The following is a 14129-nucleotide window of genomic DNA, read 5'->3' on the forward strand; positions in this document are numbered from 1 at the left end:
GCCGCCGCAGCGGCCGCTCCCGGTCAGGCGGGTGCGAGGGCGCACACAGGTCCCTCCGCTCCCGCCGCCGCGTCCGGAACCGGGGCAACACCGCGGTGTGTGTCACACCCCCACCCACAGTTGGTACGGCCCAGCGCGAAGCATGGCGGGGCTGCGGGCGGCCGCGGCGCCGGCGCGGCGGGAGCGGAGCGGGATGCGGACCGTGCGGTGCCTCAGCCGCGGGTGGCTGCCGTGATAGGGAGCCAAGGAGGAAAACTTGTTCTACTCAAGTACCGATGGGGCTGATCCCCAGCAGCATGGGCAGCAGGGGATTCTCCACCTCATACCGAGCACCTGCAGTGCTGGGGTCCTGCTTTGCGGTCTGTCCGTCCGCAGAAGAACGTGTTGCTGCTGGAGCGAGCCCAGAGGAGGCAAAGGAAAAGGTCCAAGAATCGAAGCTCCTCTGCTCTGGAGACAGCCTGAGAGGTTGTTCAGCCCGCAAGGCTTCAGGGAAACCTTAGAGCCCCCTCCAGTGCCTAAAGTTGTCTCCCAAGAGAGCCGGCGAGGGACTTGGACAAGGGCATGGAGTGACAGAACAAGAAAGAATGGCTTTAAATTTAAAGAGAGAACGGTTAGATTAGATATTAGGAACTAGGGGGTGAAGCAGGGTGGTTAACAAAAGGTATTCTATTAAAGCTGCAAATCATAAGCCACCTTATCACTGCAAGCAATCCTGGAGGACTTCCAAGAGTAATTCAAAATGGGTCATCATTCTCCCCACACCTATATTTTTAACCTATGAAAATTCTCATTTTCTCCTGCTGAATTATGTCATATTTTATAGAAAGAAGGCATCCTCATTAGACCTGTGGAGTTGTCACTACTTGCCATGGGCGTCTCACCTGTGCGCAGTGCAACTGTTTCACCTGTCAATAGTTTAAGCTCATCTCTAATGCCTTGGCAGGTATTTGAGTTTTGTTAGACACTTGCTGAGTCTCTTTTCTTTGCAAAGAACTTAGCTATCCCAACTAGCTGTTAAGTATCTGTCAATTTCCCCCCCCCTCCCTTCTTAGAACCAAAGAATCATTTAGGCTGGAAAAGACCTCCAAGATCACTGAGTTCCAACTTTTGATCAATCCCCACCTTGTCAACCAGAACGGAGCACTGAATGTCATGTCCAGTTGTTCCTTGAACACCTCCAGGGATGGGGACTCCACCACATCTCTGTGTAGTCTCCATCAAATGGACTTCCATTCCAAATGGAATTGCAAAACTCCATTCTGGGATCCCCCAGTGTGGCCCCCACATCCGACCTTTCCGTGGAGATCCCTCAGGTTGGCTCCTGTGGTGATGGCCTAAGAAATATCAGGATCATCAGGTCCAACTTTTAACCCTCCACAGAACATCTCCAAGAGCCACACCATGTGCATGTGTGCATTGCCCAGACACTTCTTGAACTCTCTCAGGCATGGCAGGCACAGAGGATTTAGCCTGAAGGCACCTCCCAAAGTCATCCAAATACAGGCTTTCTGTACTTAGAGTACAGTAAAGAGTTTAGGTGTGTATGTATCAGGTGCTAAAAAAAGGAGGCATGATGCAAGAGAGACGAGAGATAATTAACTCATATTCACACAGTGCCTTGAGCTGGTGAGTGGCAGGAAGGGTGGAAGGAAGCAAGCAAAGCCTCAGAAAGGAAAGAGATGCTCACACCGTGATTAGGATGGATGCACTGCTAACAGTGTCTGAGCAACAGCTGCTTAGCGTAGGAGATACTTGAAAGAGGTTCCCTGTTTTGTTACGCAGCGAGGTCGATAGGTTATTTGGGCTGAAAACACCGCATATTTCAATTCCCCGGCCCCTCACGGGGGCCGCCAACATGGCGGCGGGTCCCGTCACGTGCGCGGCGGCGGCCGCGCCCCGCGCGCGCGCGGCACCTCCCCCGTGAGGGAGGCGAGAAAATGGCGGCGGCGGCGGCGCCTTGAGCGGCGCGTCCCAGGCGAGTGTCCCGGCGGGGCGCGCGGAGCGCGGGCAGCGGCAGCCGCGGGGCCCCGGCCGGGCCGCGGGGGCGGGGAACCTGCGCCCTGACCGCGCCCCGGCGCCGGGCCGGGCCGGCCCCTCCCGCCCGCCTGCCTTTGCTCTCCTGAGGGGGCGGTGGCGGGGCCGGGCTGGGCGAGGCGGGGGCTCAGGGTGGGTCAGCCCGGCCTGGGCGGGGGGCGGCCGGCCGGGGGGCACCGGGGCCCCTCAGCGCGGGGCCGCTGCTCCGCATGCCATGGGGTGTATTCCCACAGAGCATACCTTCGTTATTATTATGATTTTATAATTATTTCGGAGCTCTCTGTCAAATACCGGAATACCTGTAGGGGTTAGGCTTGGTGGAAATTTTTATTTAATTTGGGTTTTTTGTGGTTTGTTCTCTCGGAGTTGCAGGGAGAGGTTGTGAATTGAAAAAAAAAAAAGAATAAACCATGTGGTTGTGGATGGTTGTGGTTGTGGATGTGGGTTGTCAGCGGGGTTTGTTATTACCATGGCATTTACCGAAACTTTCCAAAACAAGAGTAATGACATTCGTGTGTCCACTGTGAGGGTAGTTTGTTAATTGGTATAGGACAGCAGGTTTTTGGTTTTTTTTTTTACTTCAGGTGGTTGCTTTGACTAAGAAAAATATAAAGAAACAAAACTTTGGAATATCTACCTTATGCACAATGTAACTTGAAGTTATGTGGTATCTTGTATTGTTACTGCTTGAATAAATACATATTTTCAATAGAGTTTTCTGTTGTGCTTTGTATTTTGGGTTCACTTAAATGTGTAGTGATTGTTTCAAGTCAGTGTGTTTTCTGAAACTTATTTTGCATGATGGAGTTTGTTTTGAGTTAACATTGCTCAGGGAGCATCATTGCAAGATCTTCATCATTAAACAAAATTAATTTTCTTACAAGTTAGCATCTGATGCCTGCCTGAGGTGAGGTGTCAGCGAAAGATGGAGATGCTGAGCAAAAATTTAGGAGCTCCTTACTATACATCCTTTTTTCATTGTACATCCTTTGTGAGAACAACCTGAGCAATGACAATACTATTTTTGAAATAATTTTGAGCGAAAGGATTAACAGCTCTCATGGAGTAAACTTGTGATGGAATAGTTATAAGTGGGATATGTTACACGTCTTGCTTATAAGACACCAAAAAATGTGGCTAAGAATGAAGGAAATGAGACATCTAATGTTGTTTTAAGCTAATTTAACTGGTTGTATAACTCTGCAGAAACTAGCTAGGCTAGTTGGAGGTGTAAGTATTTTGAGGTGCTTTTAATGTCCACTGGAGGAGACAGGATTTTTTTTTAAGATACTTTTCATTATGTGCAATTAATGTAAAGTGGTTTTAGAAGTGATGCTGTGTTTATTGCAGTTGGAGTGGGAACCCAAGTGTGTTAACTTGTGCCCTGCTGTAGGTGCACAAGTGGCATCAGTAATGCACAACAGACCTGCACTTTTAACAACAAACCATATTTTTTCTTCAGTTCTAATAGCAAGCATCTCTGTGTTTAGAGCATCCTTGATTGCCACAAATTTTCTTTCATGGCAAAGTGTCCATGCAAGTGTCCGATACCAGGCAGGCGGTGTTTGGGTGGCTGTGTGTGTGTTACAGTTTAGCTGTTGCAGGTCCCCAGGAGCTGCAGCACCATGTGCAGCCTCTGCTTGCAGAGCAGTTGTGTTTTGGGAGGTGAGGGTGGCAGCCTGGCAGTGCCCTGTTCCTTTTCCAGCTGTGTGAGTTCAAACTCCTGATTATATTCCCATTTGATGCAGCGCCCAATGGGCGGTTTGTTAAGAACTTGGCAAAGCTGCTTTTTTTTCTAGTACATTGCAGCTTTCTCTGGTTATTTCTCTGAGCCCCTCTTTATGGTAAGAAGGAAACATCTTCTCAACCCTCCCTTTTTTTGGCATCCTTTGGAAAGCAATAAACAGCTACTCTGTGATTTCCTTTTAATCGTAATACAAAGACTGAAAAAGAAACTGCAGTAAACACCCCCATAACATATATTGAGGTTTGTGATTCATTTCAGTTATAAAGATGACATTTTGTGCTCTGCAACAGAGGGAAGCCGCATAAGGCTGGGGAGGATCATTTGAGGTGCCTAAATAGGTGGTTTCTTCCTTGGTTCTTGCTGTATTGTGTGAGGTATTGCTGTTAAAAGGAGTTTTTCCTGTATCCTTTCCCTCTCTCCCCAGACAGAGCATTTCAGTGGTGGTTTTTGCCAAGAGCAGGTTTTGCTCAGTGTTCAGGGTCAGCCAGCACATCCATTCCTGGGCTGTGGGGGTGAGGGAGGTGCTACTGGTTCTGTGCAGCTGGCTGGAAATCTTGGATGTGTTCCTAAATTGGTTCTTTATTGCTGCTTTTGATGGATCTTAGATTATAACTACATCTCTCAAGAGATTGCATCAAGTAATAGCAAATGCTACAAACTAAGATTAGTTATTAAGAAATTCTTTACTATAGGATTGGTGGGGCCCTATGGAGGTTGTGGCTGCCCCACCTCTGCAAGTGTTCAAGGCCAGGTTGGATGGGGCTTGAAGCAGCCTGGTGTGCTGGAAGGTGACCCTGCCATGGCAGGGGGTGGGACGAGATGGTCTGTGATTCTGTGAAACTTACCTTTTGGAAATAGTCCATGCTTCTGTCTCAGCAAAACATGTTTTTGCACTAAAATCAGCACGTTGTGGCCTTGCTTGTGAACCACTTGTGTGTCACCCCTGGCAGGCTGGACAAACGCTGCTCAGCTATGGAGAATGAACCCAGCACAACGACCTGTTCTGCACCCACCACGAGCGTCACCAGCAGCGCCACCTCCCGCCCGCCGCTGCCGCAGATCTCCGTCTACAGCGGCTCCGACAGACATGCTGTGCAGGTACTGGGCCTGGGGCTGCCTCCTGTCCTGCACACAGCTCTGAGCTCTTCGCAGGGTTAACTTGTCGTTCCTTATTGCTGCTGGCCTTCTCCATAGCTGGCTTGCTGGTTTGCAGGAGATGTTTACTGGAGGGCCTGAGACCACTTAGGGATAGTTCAGGGTAGGCCTGTCTCCCTGATAAGGGAAATGCTATGATAGGAAGTTCAGTTTGTTCACCGTTTGCTGAGGGGGCAGATTATTAACATACACCTTTGCAAAATAAAGGTTTTTGTTTGACCAACTTTGATCCAAGGTATCTGTGTGGGTAAGTCCTGCTTGGGATCCAGCCCCCTCTTGCTGTTCTTTAAATCAGGTCTCCTTGAACTCTGTGCAGTCCATTCTGTTGTGTTTGATAATTGGGTTTCTCACCCACTACTCTGATCTCTCAGAAAGCAGAACATGATGTAGGATGTGTTGACAAGCAGCTGAGAGGCTGGGAGGATGTGTTGGGGATGATGCTGTATTGTCAGGCTGTCCTTGAGAATGTGAATATGTTGATGTTGACAATACTCTGTGACTTGGTCAAGGACAGTGAGGGAGCAAGTTCAGTATGACATAATTGGTGTGAAAAAATTATTGGCTTTATTTCCTTGTAAGGATAAACTTAAATATCATGTCAGCATGGTGAGTGCTTTGTAATTGTAATTAATTACCTACTGATTCATCACAGGTTATTCAGCAGGCCTTGCATCGTCCTCCTAGCTCAGCTGCTCAGTACCTCCAGCAGATGTATGCAGCCCAGCAGCAGCACCTAATGCTGCAGACTGCTGCTCTGCAGCAGCAGCACTTAAGCAGTACCCAATTTCAGAGTCTGGCAACTGTTCCACAGGTGAGAGTGAAGATTGCTGAAAAAGAATCGGGAATTGTCTAGAGCAGGGCTACAGTCACTGTCAAACGTTATAACAGCTTAAGTGCCTGAGCTTAATGCCTCATGATAATTCACTGTTCTATTGTAATGATGTTGTTATTTTAAATTGTATCATCCTCCAACTGTTTGGAGGATTTTGTCCAGTGGTACAGATGCTCCAGTAGGCAACCATTCCATGCTTTATTGCATACATTATAATGCATCATGTAAATCATCAAGCAGTAATAAAATAAATATTAAAAATAGACTACTTCAATCTTCATCCCATGATTTTCTCTAAAAGTTGGTGGGGGGAGCAATGAATGGCATTGTATCTTAGTGAAATAAAAAATAATGAACATCTGGCATCTTAGTGTGTTTTGCCTCACATCTGGCTGCATTATAAGTAATGGCAAAATTAAATTTTAACCCTGAGTGTGAAAATGTAGGAGGTAAATGACATTTCATATCTGAAACACAGCTTTTAACATAGTGATCACTGGAGGAGACCCATTTTGAATTAAATCAGATTTCCTTTGACCTCAGTTTGCTTTGGATTGAGAGTATGATCTTGCAGAGAGAGGTGATTGTTAATGATTTTACACAGGGAAATGCTAAATGGAGTTATGGACCTCAGGGTTGTGGCTGTTTGGTGTCAGAGCTGGACTGACTCATTTTTGCTCCTGGCTTTTTCTTCTATACCTTTTTCATTCGATTGTGGTAATATGTTGATTTGTCTTTTTTTGTTGTGATGGATTTCTATGTAGATATACAGTTACTGAGCAAAGAAAATTGGGTCAGGAAAGGCTGAGAAGTTTTGGTTCTGTTCATACAGAAACCTAAATCACTGTCCCTGTTACTCATCTGAAGGGCTGGAAGAGCATCCTGTGACAGACACTTCAGTGCATACATAAGTTACCATTCCAGAATATGAGGCTGTTCTGTACAGCATTTGTATATTTTAGAAGATTCTAATCACAATAAAATTATGATGTGAGTTTTAATATTGACAGTTTTTATGATATTTAAGTTCTGAGCACCATAGGTAGTGAAGTGATCACTTAGCTCCATCATTGGCAGTTTGACAGACTTTACCTCTGATTATTTTTCTTCAGGTCTTGATCTGAAAGAATTATATGCCTGAAATTTGGTAGGACTTCGAGGAACTTAGCACCCTGTAGGTAGCATCCCATAGTGCAGAGTGCACTCTATTCCCACTGAGTAAAGCATCACTGTTAACTCAGAGAAAGGTAGAGAGGGCTGTTTCTGATGGTTTATGCAATAAAATGAACATCACTTAAGCACTTTCTGATTTCACTATTTGACACATATTCTTGCTATTTAGGCAAGCCTGTCAGGTGGGAGGCAATGTCCTTCCCCCACTGGGAGTGTCACTCAGCAGTCAAGCGTGTCGCAGACCTCGGTACGTAACTGCACCAAGCCCTCCCTCCGTTCCCAACCCTGCTTGCTTCTTATATGGCTACAGGGAAAAGCAGAAAAAACAAATAGCATTCCACTTTGTATTGTTAAAGTTAATACTGCAGACACAGTGAGCAGGGTGCTGACTGTAGTCAGTGCTGGGTGCTGGGTGTGATTGTTGGCAGCCAGTGTTGGCTTCCCAAGTCCCAGACCCCTCTTGGTGCTCTGAGGGGCAGCTGCTCACTCCACAAGCACCAGTGGCTGTTCAAACTCCTGCAGAAATCACTCATCTCTTACATGATTTCTTACTGGATTTTCTACATTAGTTTCTTTATTCAGGGCACTACTGTAGGTGAAAATCATATGTATCAGGGATTAAATAGCACTAAATCTAAAGAATCCAAGTCAATGCTCACATATATTTATGATACTGATTAAATGTTTATAGTATTCATTCTTTTATTGATTTATCATCTTTTATCATTCATCTTTTTTGCAGTTTCACTTCCCATATTCTAGGCATGTGCTCAGGTTTCAGTTGTGAGCAGCTCTGTGTTCAGGTCATGCTGTATTTCTTTAAGTTCCATTGTCAGACATGCACAGTATCTTCTGTACAGTTTTACAGCTGTCTGAAGTAGGATTTGTTAGTCCTGCAGACATCCTGCTTATTAATCACACCCTCAAGCTGTTCATGACTCCAGTGCATAGCTTCAGTGATTTAACTGTGTATTTTTTTAAGCTCTCATAGCTTGGCTTGGCTTACAGTTGTTAAAAGTAAAACCATTTATTCATTAAACTTTGGAGGTAAATTCTATTAAGATGTCTGATGTTAAACTAACAAAATAATTGGGCTGGGGTTTTTCAAGGAAATCTTTTAAGTAAGTGATGAAAAAGAGCTGGGCACTTAACTCTGTTAGACTGGTTAGAGAAAAAAAGAAAAAACAAAGACACAACAGCTTCTTTTTTAAGAAGATGCTAAGGAGTGGTTCTTGAGCATTTAATATGAAATTGGAGAAGGTTTTAGTCTTCAGTCATTTTTTAGTGTGCATATGTGAAATGAGGATTGAAAGTCCATAAGTGGTGGCACAAAGAAGTGTCCTGATCAGGCTGCATAATAGAAGATACCAGTCCAAGCAGTTAATATATACATGTGAGGATCTTTAATATTAAAGTTCAGGTGTTTTTCTTAAAATATTGAAATCTCATTCTACATATTCAGTAAATGTGTATTTCTATGAGACATATTTTTCAGACTTCCTATCATTGTTTATACTCATAACTGCTTATTATTAGTTACTGCAAAGTGGTTGCTTGCAGTTTAAAAATAAAAACATACAATCTTGCCAGAATCCAATTTGGTGATGATTAGCTCAATATATTTTTGATATCTTCACAGTTCAGAGACTCCAACTGCCCCTGCCATTTTTATCAAGGGCTTTCTGGCTTTAGCCCCTAGGGTGATGGAATGTCCATGACAGCAGCAATATTTTTGTTTCCTTAGATTAACCTCTCCACCTCTCCTACACCTGCACAGATAATCAGCCGCTCTCAGAGCTCCAACACCACCAGCAGCAGCATCACCCAGCAGACCATGTTGCTGGGCAGCACCTCTCCCACCCTGAGTGCCAGCCAGGCCCAAATGTACCTACGAGCTCAGATGGTAAGGTTTGATGACAGTCCTTGCAAAGTTTGCCTTTGCTCTGTCCCTATTGGAAGATCTAAGCTCTCTCTCTTAAATATGGGAGATATTGGGCAGCTCTTTTGTGGTTTTTTTCCCACTCATTTGTAGTATTGAAGGGAAAGTCCTCTTATGTGCTTGTATGAAAGTTCATAGCTGTGTTTATCTACCTCAAAGATTATTCTCAATATGAACAAATATATTATTATATTTGGTTTACATTATTCTCCTTTGTTTTCTTTGTTTCTATTCTTTATTATTTTCTTGGTTTACTAAAATTACCATGACAAATAGTTCTTTAAATAAATTAATCTAAAAGTAAAAAAGTAAATCTTAGAAGCTGCACATCAGTATGTGGAAGTATGTGTCTCTTTAAGATCCTGCATTTCTTTCACAGATTTTTAAGATTTCAGTTTGTTACCATGTATTTTTTTCTTGTTTAACAGCTTATTTTTACTCCTGCGACCACTGTGGCTGCTGTCCAGTCTGACATTCCTGTTGTCTCCTCATCCTCCTCATCTTCCTGTCAGTCTGCAGCTACTCAGGTGAGCTTGTCTAAACTGATTAAAGGTCTGCCCCACCAAGAGGGACAAAACTGAAAAGTAAGGAAATTCCGTGCTTTAGTTTTTCTTGCTTTGCTTTCACCCCAGACCAGAGAGCAGATGAGCTGCTGGGGTGGCTCTGCCAAACTCCAGCTGAGTGACCTTGCCTGGGAAGCTGTGCTGAAGGATTTGTCCTCACTGGGGCAGGATGGCAGTAAATGCCTCTGAATGCCAGTGAGGAAGCAAGCACGATTGTCTTGGGTTTGAATGTGCCCTGTGCTGACACACAGAGCAGTGAGAATGAAATGGAAACTGGCTCTTCATTACACAGGTTCCAACTGTTGTGTGCAGCAGGGATTATGTAATCTAAATAGGGAATGGTGATAATAATTAGTCCTCTTTTTCATGTAAAAAATGATGTAAATTAGTGCTACAGGGGTAGGCATTACCCTTGAGAATGAAATTTTAGCTCAGCACATAGGATTGGAGATCTGGGATGTTACGTGCAGAATCTGGGTGTGGTAACAGACTTCAGTGAAATGATCTCTGACTGATGTACATTCCAGAAAGCAAACCTTTTGTTTCATGTTACATTGGAGGTGTCTTGATGAGAAGGGAGGTTAATACAGAAACAAAGGTCTCAGTTTTGTTTAGCACACAGATAGCAGAGAAGACTCTGGTCCCACTGACCACCCAAGGCTCTGGTTCATGGTGGTGAAGCTCACTCACAAACCACTGCACTTCTGCAGTGTCTGTAAAAATAAAATTGCCTTTGCTTAAGATGCCTTGTGTCACTTACTTTGAAGGCACAATAAAAGAGAAAAATGAAAGTTTTAATTCAAATTAATTAACAATTGCCATTTCTTTTAAAAATCCAATAAGGGAAAAAAGACTTCTGTATTTATCACTAAAGTAATAAAGATCCCTATCCTCTAAATTTTATGGCTTTAAAGATACTTTGATATGCAGATTTTTAGCTTCTTGTGATCACATGGGATGAGAAGCATTGCAAAATGTAACTTTTTTTTGCTGTTTTTGCCTGATATTTATCATGGCTATTTACAGAGTTTGGCTCTTTTCACGTTTCGCTCCTTTCCCAGGTTCAGAACTTGACGCTGCGCAGTCAGAAGCTGGGTGTGTTGTCAAGTTCCCAGAATGGGCCACCAAAGAGCAGCAGCCAAACGCAGTCTGTGTGCCCCAGCAAGGCTGGCAGCAGCTCCAAGGGCAGCTCAGAGCCCCCAGAAAGCAGCAGGAAAGGAGAGAGCCCCGCCCCAGAGGGCCGCAGCACGGCCGTCACACGCACCTCCAGCATCCAGCACCTCATTGCACCAGGTGGGGTCCGTGGGGAGCTGTGGGGAACGTGCTGCTGTCACACTTCAGTGTTCTCTGACATCTTATTGTACACATTCCACATGAGCAGAGTTCAGATTTTATTAGTAAATTCACTTATTCTATTAGTAAATTCACTTTGATGTTGCACAGGATTTTGATTAAGCAGAAGCAGTAACATTCTTAAATCACAATACAAGCACAATATAGCAACTGCAATACCCTGTTGAGTCACAGCACAAACATGATTCTCATTCTCTCTCTGTATGTTCATTGTCAGGACATGCCATCCCATCTCTGGGCAGCAAAATGTGGGCTGAAACCACCTCAAGCCTCTTGCTCCCATCTAAATCCATTTTATTAGTGGTTTGTTTCTTTTTTCTGTGTTGTCTGTGTCATGAGAATGTTCTTATATCAAGTATTTTTATAAACCCATAGGTAACAATGCTAAAATTTTAGTATTTTGTATCAAGATAAATCAAAATAACCTGTACTTGGTTAGAGAGGCACTACACTGCATGCAGCATATTTGCATCTCAGTTTTCTTATTTTGAACAAGTGATGGTAGTCTAGACAATTGGTCTGAATTCTGTGGAATGTAGCTTGGCTTAATGACAGCTTTTAGAGAAAGAGTGGGACTTGGAGGCAGACATTCTGGAGGTATTGAGCTCTATTGCACTCAGAATTCGCATTGGTAAGAAAAAACCCCATAGTTAATAGCAGAACAAATCAAAAAACCTACATAAATGAGTTGTTTCCCAAGTGGATAAAACAAAGAAGAGGTTTGCATGTGGAGGAAAATGTGTGTGTGCTGTAAGAAATGGCTGGTGAGTCACTGGTTTGCTTAAAGGTGATGATTTCTCTGGAAGCTGCACTATTTTTAGGTTTGTGCCTCTCAGTTGCTGTGTTCAAGTTCAGGCAAATGCTTTCAATGGTTTAAATTTATACTAAACTCTTGGAATTTTATTTAGTCTCTTAGCATGGTATTATCTGAGGTTTCACTTAACAGTTATCAGCAAATCCTGTTGTGCTTATCATTTCTCTTCCAGTCTGTTTCAAAGCAAAGGTTAAATCCATTTAAAGTTGTGTGAAATTCTCAAATAAGGCTGGATCAGCAATAATCTTAGACCTAGCAGCAAAAAGATAAATTTAGATACTTCTTTATAGAAAGTGTCTTTCTATATGTAAAAGCATGGCCGTATTCATTTGTTCATTGCTGCATTTTGCTTTAGAAATTGAAATACTACCCTAATAAATTGTTATTGTGTTCTGTGTGCTGTCAAAGAAGATATTTTTAAACAAATATTGGAAGTATTAAAAATATTTTAAAGTGAGAGTTTTGGAGGTATTTTACAGTATCTTCAGAACTTTAAGAAATAAATACTAATTTTAATAAATACTTTTTTTCCCTTCCCTCACAGCTTCATATTCTCCATTGCAACCTCACTCTCTAGTAAAACATCAGCAGATCCCACTTCATTCACCACCTCCAAAGATCTCCCATCACCAGCTGATCCTGCAGCAGCAGCAGCAGCAGCAGCAAGTGCAGCCGATTGCACTGCAGACCCCTCCGGGCCCGGAGCCGCCTCCATCCCAGCACTGCCTGCCGCTGCCCAGCCACGCGCCCGGCAGCGCCCCGTCCCACTGCTCCCCCATCCACATCCACCCTCCGCCGCTCACGCTCTCCCCCACCCCGTCCCAGTCAGCTCAGCAGTCCGTGGTGGTGTCCCCTCCGCCGTCGCACTCCCCGAGTCAGTCGCCCACCATAATTATTCACCCCCAAGCCCTTATCCAGTCCCAGGCCAGCTCCCTGGTGCCCGCGGCTCTGCAGGCCGAGCCGGCCGCTCCCGCGGCGGCCGCCGCCAACCCCGCGCGGCCCTCGCAGCCGCTCAGCCTCCCGCAGCACCTGCCGCTGCCGCCCTCGCCCGCCGTGCACATCGGGGCCGTGGAGCCGCCCGCCTTGGTGTCCCCGGGCCAGCAGCTCGTGTCCTCCACGCCACACCAGCAGTACCCAGCCCTGCAATCCGCTCCCATCCCTCTGGCGGCTCCGCCTCAGCTCTCGGCATCCTCAACTCAGATTCAGCCGCTGCCCCTGCAGTCTGTGCAGTCTTTACAAGTGCAGCCTGAAATTCTGTCCCAGGGCCAGGTTTTGGTTCAAAACACTTTGGTTTCTGAGGAGGAACTTCCTGCTGCAGAGGCTTTGGTCCAGCTGCCATTTCAAACTCTTCCACCGCCACAGACCGTCGCAGTAAATCTGCAGGTGCAGCCGTCAGTTCCGATTGAAACTCCAGTGGTGAGTGATGACATTGCATCCTTTATTCTTTCCCTGAGTCGGGTTCATTGGCTTCAAAGCGACCTGAATCGGGTGCTAGACAGGGGACAAGACACCTAATGATTACAGAACTGAGGTTTAAGACAATCCTAGACGTTTTCCTTCTGTTTCATGTTTTGGTTTGGGTTTTTTTTGTTGGCTTTTTTGTGATGGATCATCAGTCAAGAATATCAATCAGGAATCATGAAAGTGTAAATTTAAGATCTAAAATCTTGTTTCTTAATGAAATTACAATGTGTTTGAAGTTTAAAAAAGTAAACATATGACAATGCTTATATAAAGAATTTTGGTAAATGTGACATGAGGACTGTAAACTTTTACCTCAATACAAACAGATTTTGATTAGGAGAACAATCTATACTAGGTGGGAGGTGCATATCAGGTTATTAAGATTATAGGTTTCTGGATTATTTATTTTGTACTAACATTAAAATAATATCCTCTTCATAAAAGAATAGGGAAATTTTGATGCTGTTTTGGCAATTCCCATCACCACCATTTAATTTGGTCCAGTGTTTCTCAGATGTCTGCAATTTGTAATTGAGGGTTTTGCCTTCAATCAGTAGATTAAAATGATGTACAGGAAAATAAAATGTTATGCAAATAAGGCTGACATTTAAGATGGCATTGCTGGGCTTTAATGGTAAAATGCTAAATGAGATTGAGATGAGCAAAAGAATCAGCAGCTCTTGTAGGCTTTTTTGAGGCTATCAACAGGTTAAGGAAGGAGGTGTGCTGTTCATTTTCAGTTTATTTTAAGAGGGTAATAATCTCAACTCTGGTATTTCATGGAGAAATTGGACAAAAGAGTAGGAGCCAGGTTTGCTTTTGACAGGGTGGTATTTTACATTTTAATCTACTGTCAGGAATTTATGTAAATTTATTTCAATACTTTTGAGGGAAAGACCTTAAAACCTCTTATAACCACTAATGCTTGATAGTCTTGGTGTACTCTTCTGAAATACTCAGCTTGATTACACTGCTGTATAAGATAGAACAATTTGCAGACTTGTCATTAAACTTGCATTTTGCAGATGGATTTAAATAACATCAAATGTATGTGT

The 14129-nt window shown here is 44.1% G+C and overlaps 1 protein-coding gene across 8 annotated transcripts in view; it reads left to right on the forward strand.

Moving 5' to 3' along the window:
• The window catches only part of PHC3 (polyhomeotic homolog 3), a 30962-nt gene that overhangs the window by 178 nt on the left and 16655 nt on the right, over positions 1-14129 (forward strand). Inside the window, exons 1-8 of one of the 8 annotated variants that reach the window (XM_064721236.1) lie at positions 17-123; positions 4732-4879; positions 5589-5747; positions 7111-7188; positions 8686-8844; positions 9309-9407; positions 10505-10736; positions 12155-13026. In XM_064721236.1, the coding sequence (XP_064577306.1) occupies positions 4754-4879; positions 5589-5747; positions 7111-7188; positions 8686-8844; positions 9309-9407; positions 10505-10736; positions 12155-13026 (1725 nt within the window). In that variant the 5' untranslated portion in view covers positions 17-123; positions 4732-4753. Of the gene's footprint in view, positions 1-16; positions 124-922; positions 944-963; positions 1976-4731; positions 4880-5588; positions 5748-7110; positions 7189-8685; positions 8845-9308; positions 9408-10504; positions 10737-12154; positions 13027-14129 lie in introns of those variants that run through there. The other 7 variants (XM_064721235.1, XM_064721234.1, XM_064721231.1 and 4 more) reach the window with 7 other exon arrangements.

Source organism: Zonotrichia leucophrys, chromosome 9, assembly GCF_028769735.1.
Source record: "Zonotrichia leucophrys gambelii isolate GWCS_2022_RI chromosome 9, RI_Zleu_2.0, whole genome shotgun sequence".
NCBI lineage: Eukaryota > Metazoa > Chordata > Aves > Passeriformes > Passerellidae > Zonotrichia > Zonotrichia leucophrys.